Consider the following 7500-nt stretch of genomic DNA (forward strand, 5'->3'; position numbering starts at 1 on the left):
GTGATCCAGTGTCCTCCCAGCCCAGCTTCTCCACGTGGCCCTTCACCAGGCTCACCATGTACTTCTGCAGGAGGGGAGAGGCGTGGGTGAGATACACACACACACACACACACACACAGCAAGCCATACCCCAAACTTACGTAGGATAAGAAGAGAGAGAAAGAAAGTAGCTGAAATAATCTGTTTACACACACACACACACACACACACACACACACACACACACTCACTCACTCACCCTGAAGTTTGGATAAGCCTCTGTGCGTCTCAACAAGCGGCCCATTTTGTCAAGGTGCGAGCTGGCGGTGGCCCAAGGGATGTAGTGAGTCTCGCGGTCCAGGTAAGCGATGAGGGACAGAACAGTGGGGTAGGGCAGCTGTCCCGCACTGGCCAGGTTGAAGGCGTCATCAATCAGGGAAGCGCGGTCTGGTGGGCTCAGGGCCTGGTAGGGGTGAGGTTAGGTTAGGTTAGGTTAGGTTAGGTTGGGTTAGGTTAGGTTAGGTTAGGTTTGATTAGGTTTGGTTGGGTTTGGTTAGGTTGGGTTAGGTTAGGTTTGGTTAGGTTAGGTTAGGTTAGGTTAGGTTTGGTTGGGTTTGGTTAGGTTAGGTTAGGTTAGGTTAGGTTAGGTTAGGTTAGGTTGGGTTTGGTTAGGTTAGGTTAGGTTAGGTTAGGTTAGGTTAGGTTAGGTTAGGTTAGGTTGGGTTAGGTTAGGTTAGGTTAGGTTAGGTTGGGTTGGGTTGGGTTAGGTTAAGGTTAGGTTGGGTTGGTTAGGTTAGGTTAGGTTAGGTTAGGTTAGGTTAGGTTAGGTTAGGTTGCTACTACTACTACTACTACTACTACTACTACTACTATTGTTATTACTGTGTGTTTTGATTTAATGTGTGTATGTTTCTGAATACTACTACTACTACTACTACATGGAACAACAACAACAACAACAACAACAACAATATCAAGCCCCCACTCTCATCACCACCACCACCACCACCACCACCACTCACCTCAGGGTTAGTGGCCAGCAGAGCAATGAGGTCACGCCAGAGGGTCAGGTCATAATTAACCCTGTAATACCCGTACTGCGCCACGTTGAATTTGACCCAAGTTGACCCAGGGGGCTTGTTCACCACCACTGTGGGGGAATAGGGGGGGGGAAGGGGGAGGAAAGGAGAGAGAGGGAAGGAAAGAAGAGAAGAAAGGTAGGAGAGAGAAATTAGATAAAGTAAGAGAACAAAAAGAGAGAAGAAGGAGAAGAGGAGAGGAGAGGAGGAGGAAAAGATACGAGAGACGGAGGAAAGGAGGAAAGAAGAAAAGGGAAGAGGTAAGGAGAGAGAAGAAGGGAGAGAAAAGGAGGAGAGAAAGAAAGGCGAAGAGGAGAGGGAATAAGGGAGAAGAGAGAGGAGAGGAAGATAAAATAAGGGGAGAGAGAAGGAGGGGAGGAAGGAAGGGAAGGTGAAGGGGGGAGGGGAAGAGTGTGACAGAGAAGAGAAGAGGAAGAAGGGAAGAAGAGGAAGAGAGTTTGTGTTATTCATTCTCTTTCTTTCTCTCTCTCTCTCTCTCTCTCTCTCTCTCTCTCTCAGTCTATCTCTATCTCTCTCACTCTCTGTCTATCTCTCTTTCATTTTCTATCTCTATCTCTTTCACCACTAGTATCTCTCTCTCTCTCTCTCTATCTATCTATTTATCTGTGTATCTATCTATCTATTTATCTGTGTATCTATCTATCTATTAATCTATCTATTTATCTCTCTATCTCTATCTATCCCTCTCTTTATCTAGCAGAGAGAGAGAGAGAGAGAGAGAGAGAGAGAGAGAGAGAGAGAGAGAGAGAGAGAGAGAGAGAGAGAGAGAGAGAGAGAGAGAGTTCCTCAACACACACACACACACACACACACACACACACACACGTACAGTTCTGGTCGCCGCGCATAAACCAGTGGAGCTCCCTGGTCGAGGCGTCCGAGATGAGGGTCACAGGAACGTCCCACTTGTAGCCGTAGGGGGAGTCAAGGTCACTCACGGCGGTGGGGTCACTCAGGAACCTGGTCTGGGTCACCTCCAGCTTGCCCTGTGTGTGTTGTGGGGGGGGGTGGGGGGGTTGGGGGGGGAGAAGAGAAAGTTTTTGATATTTTTTTTTTTTTCTGTTCGTGCTAAAATTATTGTTTTACTTGTAGTTTTCTTTGTTTTGTTTGTTTGTTTGTTTGTTTGTTTGTTTGTATTGCAATTATTGTTGTCTTCATGTTTTTTTTTTCTTTTCTTTCTTCGTGTAAAAAATTGTTGTCTTTATTCTTCTATGTCCTTTTTCGTTTTCTTTTCATTTTTTTCTTTTTCGTTCGTTCGTTTCTTTGTTCATGTTGAAATTGTTGCGCTTTACTCCTTATATCCCTTTCGTATTACGTATTTCTTCTCCTATCTATTCTCTGTGTCTCTCTCTTCATCTCCTTTCCTGTCTCTTCCTCTCTCTCTCTCTTTCTCTATCTCTATCTCTTAATCAATCACAATCATCTTTCTATTTTCTTTCTTTAACTTCTTCCCTTTCCCTTCCTCTCTGTCTATCACACACACACACACACACACACACACACACACATACCTTTATCTACCTACCTGTCCACCCTTCTCCCTGACCCTCTCTACCCATCCCCCTCTCCCTCCCGTCTCCTCACCGGGTCGTCAGGGCTTGGGGACACGTTAAGAACAGGCAGGCCCATCTGTCTAGTCCAGGTATCCATGATAGAGGTGATATTGAGGCCCCTACCAGGCACCACCGCCTCCAGCTCCTCCCACAGGTTCCTCGTAACAGCGTTTTGGTATCTGGAGGAGAAAGTTTGAAGGATAGGTGGGTATTTAGAGAAGGGAAAGGGGTGAAGAAAGGGTTGAAAGGGTGGATGTGATGGGTTTGTATGGGAGAAGGAGAGGAGGTGAAGGAAGAGTGGAAGGTTGGAAAGATAGATAGAAGGAGGGTTTGTGTGGGAGGAAGGGGAGAATGGTGAAGGAAAGGGATGAAAGGTTGGGTACATTGGCTGATTGGCTGACTGACTGGCTGATTGGCTGACTGACTGACTGACTGGCTGACTGACTGACTGATTGGCTGATTGACTGACTGACTGGCTGACTGACTGACTGACTGGCTGATTGGGTGACTGACTGGCTGACTGACTGACTGATTGGCTGATTGACTGACTGACTGGCTGACTGACTGACTGACTGGCTGATTGACTGACTGATTGGCTGATTGGGTGACTGGATGGAAAGAAGTGGGTGGATGGAAAAAAAGGGTTTGCATGGATGGTTAAAGGATGGATAACAAAAAAAAAAATATGAACTGGAAGGATAGAGAGATAAACTAGAAGGAGGAAGGAAGGAGGGAGATAATAAATGATAGGAGGGAAGGAAGGGAGGATAAAATGAAGGATAAATGGAAGGATAAAAGCAACAGAAGGATGGGAAGAAGGAAGATTTTGAACGAAGAACAAAATGAAGAATAGAGAGAGAGAAGAACGAAAAAAAAATGAGAATAAAGAAAAAAAATAAGAAGGAGGATTTGGAAAAAAGAACGAAAGGAAGAATAAGAAGAAGGAGGAAAGGAAAGAAAAAGAAAAAAAAAGGACAAGAGGAAGAAACAGAAAAACAAAAACAAAACAGAAGAATAGAAAAGAAGGAAAAGGAGAAGAAGTTTGAAAGAAAGAAAGAAAAGGAAGAATAGAAACAAAACTAAACAAAAACAAACAGAAAACGAAACAAAACGAAAACTTACTTATATTTTTGCAGAAACTGACTCACGCCCTTTCTAAATATTTCAGGTCCCAAAAAATCCTCCAGCATTCGTAAAACTGAAGCGCCCTGTAGGAGAGAGAGAGAGAGAGAGAGAGAGAGAGAGAGAGAGAGAGAGAGAGAGAGAGAGAGAGAGAGAGAGAGAGAGAGAGAGAGAGAGAGGGTTAAAAGGATGAGAAAAGGGGAGGGGAAGAGGGGAGGAGGGATTAAAGGGAGGGAGAAAGGGGATTGGTTGAGTGACTGACTAAATGAATGGCTGATTGACTGACTGACTAATTGGCTGACTGATTGGCTGATTGACTGATTGACTGAATGGCTGATTGGCTGAGTGACTGACTGGCTGACTGACTGATTGACTGACTGATTGACTGGCTGAGTGACTGGCTAGCTGATTGACTGACTGATTGACTGACTGATTGACTGGCTGAGTGACTGGCTAGCTGACTGACTGACTGACTGACTGACTGACTGACTGATGCAAAACAAGAAAAAAATAATTATAGAAAAGTTAAACGCATCTCTCTCTCTCTCTCTCTCTCTCTCTCTCTCTCTCTCTCTCTCTCTCTCTCTCTCTCTCTCACCTTGCTGTAGGAAATAGTGTCAAAAATCTCAGTAATCTCGTCTGGATGGCTGACGGGCTGTACGATGGGGTGAGAGGTCAGCTGGCCATCCAAGGTCATCACGCGGTGCAGGTCATCCACAACGAACTGACCCTCCTGCAGGCGACGAAGGGCGTGTTAGAAAATGGATGGTTTGGATGGTTACAACTAATACTACTACTACTGTTACTTCTACTACTACTACTACTACTACTACTACTACTACTACTACTACGACTATTTTCAAAGGCTACAGAGATAATTAAGACTGTTTCCCCTGTTAATAACGCAGAAATCTTATTAATCTGTCACTGGAACCTTAAAAACACCCTTGAAAACTCGCGACACTTCAACATTAGCCTTTGGAAACCAGTGGAGAAGTATTGAAGCATGCCACCACCACCACCACTACCACCACCACCACCACCACCACCACCACCACCACCACACTCACCATGTCCCAGTCCTTCTCATAGTGAGCCACGCCCTTGTACTCAATGTAGCTCGCAAATCCCTCGTTCAGCCACAGGTCGTCCCACCACTCCAGCGTCACTAGGGCATGCCAGGTCACCGTCAGGAGGAGGAGGAGGAGGAGGAGGAGAAGTGGGGGGTATTAAGAGGAAAAGGAAAAGGAATAAGTAATATTGGTGGTAGTAGTAGTAGAAATGAGGAAAAGAAGAAGAAGAAGAAGAAGAAGAAGAAGAAGAAGAAGAAGAAGAAGAAAAAGAAAACGAGAAAGAAGAAAAATAAAAATAACGTTAATGATAATAATAATAATAATAACAATAATAATAATAATAATAATAATAATAATAATAATAATAATCACAACAACAACAACAACAACAACACAAACTTTACCTATCTATCATCTTGTTTCCCTTCCTTCTTTTCTTCCTTTCTTATTAACTTACTTTATCAATCTTACTATCTATCTCTTTCCACACACGAGAGAGAGAGAGAGAGAGAGAGAGAGAGAGAGAGAGAGAGAGAGAGAGAGAGAGAGAGAGAGAGAGAGTGTGTGTGTTTGTGTGTGTGTACGATAATAGTAGATAGTAGTACGAGTTTTTTTTGTGTCGAAGCTAAAACGATACTTTCTCCTAACACTTGCCTTTTACCGCACCCCCCCTCCCTCTTCCTCTTCCTCCCCCTCCTCCTCCTCCTCCTCCTCCTCCTCCTCCTCCTCCACCCCCTCCTCCTCCTCCTTCTTCTTGCGTAAACAAGTAACACAAGATTCAGTATTCTTATTAAGCTGATTTCAAATAATTTAGGTGACATCTGTGTGTGTGTGTGTGTGTGTGTGTGTGTGTGTGTGTGTGTGTGTGTGTGTGTGTGTGTGTGTGTGCAGCAATGAAAGAAGATAAGAGAAGGAACAGAAGTTATAGAAAAGTAATTAAAAAAAACAGAAAAAAAAACAAATGAAAGAAGAGAAATGAAAGAAAAAGAAACTAGAAAAGAAAAAAAGAACAGGAGGAAACACACACACACACACACACACACACACACACACACACACACACACACACACACACACACACACATGATACCACAATTACATGAAAATATACGAATCAATAATATATTCTCTCTCTCTCTCTCTGTCTCTCTCTCTCTCTCTCTCTCTCTCTCTCTCTCTCTCTCTCTCTCTCTCTCTCTTCCGTTACCACCTAAGGCAAGATTTAAGGAAAGATAAAACCATCGCGTTTTCTTCTTTCTTTTCCCCTTCTTACGTTTTCTTCCTCTCTTCTTTCCCTCCCTTCTCCCCCTCAACCCTTTTCCTCCCTTTCCTCTTCCTCCTTTTCCCCTTCCTTTACCTTTTCCCCCTACCCTCCACCCTTCTCTTTCCTCCTTCCTTTCCCCTTACTGTCTCCTTCCTCTACCCCGTCCTTCCCTCCTCTCCTCCCTTCTCTCCACCCTCCACCACCCCCTTCCTTCCACTCACCCAAGTTCCCGAACCACATGTGTGCCAGCTCGTGTGCCACCACTGCTGCCACGCGCTGTCTATTGTAGGAGGAAGAGCCCTTGGGGTCATACAGCAGGTTGACCTCCCGGTACGTGATCAGGCCCCAGTGTTCCATGGCGCCTGATATGAAGTCAGGAATGGCGATCATGTCTGTGGGGAGAGAGAGCGAGAGGGGATAGGTGAGAGAGAGGGGAGAGAGGGAGAGGGAGAGGGGTAAGGGAGAGAGGGGGAGAGGGGTTTTAATAGGGCAGGTGAGAGGAAGGGGAGAGAGAGGGAGAGGGGTTTGAAAGGGATGAGGGAGAGAGAGAGAGAGAGAGAGAGAGAGAGAGAGAGAGAGAGAGAGAGAGAGAGAGAGAGAGAGAGGGGGGGAGAAAGAAAACACAAGATAAATAAAACTACAAAAAAGACAAACAAACAAACAAACAAACAAACAAACAAAAGCGAAAAAAATAAAGAAAGAAGAGAAAGAAAAATAAGAAAACAAGAAAAACAAAGAAAACAACAACAACATGAAAAACACCAAGAAAGAGAAAGAGAGAGAAAAAAAACAGAGATGAAAAAAAACAGAGAGAGAGAGAGAGAGAGAGAGAGAGAGAGAGAGAGAGAGAGAGAGAGAGAGAGAGAGAGAGAGAGAGAGAGAGATAGTTACCTTGTTTGGGCAGCGGGTACTCAACCTTGAAATAGTCTTCGAAATAGTTGAGCACATTGACGCCCAGCTGGAGTGAATAGTTAGCTCTGGAGATCTGAGAGAGAGAGAGAGAGAGAGAGAGAGAGAGAGAGAGAGAGAGAGAGAGAGAGAGAGAGAGAAGTATTAGTTGTTTTCTCGGGGCCAAAGTGTTTATATCTATACATTAAAAACTATCACGTTCTCTCTCTCTCTCTCTCTCTCTCTCTCTCTCTCTCTCTCTCTCTCTCTCTCTCTCTGTTATCTGGTTTCACTTCCTTACTTTCTTATTTGCTTTTTTTGCTATTTTTATTTCGTTTTTATGCTTTTTGTTTCAATTGTTGTCTGCCTCTCTCTCTCTCTCTCTCTCTCTCTCTCTCTCTCTCTCTCTCTCTCTCTCTCTCTCTCTCTCTCTCTGACACACCCACATACACACACACACACACTCAACAATAACTATTCTTACACACACGCACACACCTGTCACCCACTCACTCTCTCTA

At 44.4% G+C, this 7500-nt stretch overlaps 1 protein-coding gene across 1 annotated transcript in view; it reads right to left on the reverse strand.

The window, feature by feature from the left end:
- Nucleotides 1-7500, reverse strand: part of LOC135092462 (glutamyl aminopeptidase-like) — a 19352-nt gene that overhangs the window by 4395 nt on the left and 7457 nt on the right. Inside the window, exons 5-14 of the mRNA XM_063990974.1 lie at nucleotides 6983-7076; nucleotides 6313-6483; nucleotides 4825-4922; nucleotides 4353-4487; nucleotides 3755-3840; nucleotides 2664-2811; nucleotides 1909-2065; nucleotides 1002-1129; nucleotides 239-442; nucleotides 1-64 (exon numbers count right to left, since the gene is read on the reverse strand). The exon at nucleotides 1-64 is cut by the window's left edge and continues 10 nt beyond it. Coding sequence (XP_063847044.1) covers nucleotides 1-64; nucleotides 239-442; nucleotides 1002-1129; nucleotides 1909-2065; nucleotides 2664-2811; nucleotides 3755-3840; nucleotides 4353-4487; nucleotides 4825-4922; nucleotides 6313-6483; nucleotides 6983-7076 — 1285 coding nt within the window. The remainder of the gene's footprint in view (nucleotides 65-238; nucleotides 443-1001; nucleotides 1130-1908; nucleotides 2066-2663; nucleotides 2812-3754; nucleotides 3841-4352; nucleotides 4488-4824; nucleotides 4923-6312; nucleotides 6484-6982; nucleotides 7077-7500) is intronic.

Source organism: Scylla paramamosain, chromosome 40, assembly GCF_035594125.1.
Source record: "Scylla paramamosain isolate STU-SP2022 chromosome 40, ASM3559412v1, whole genome shotgun sequence".
Lineage (NCBI taxonomy): Eukaryota > Metazoa > Arthropoda > Malacostraca > Decapoda > Portunidae > Scylla > Scylla paramamosain.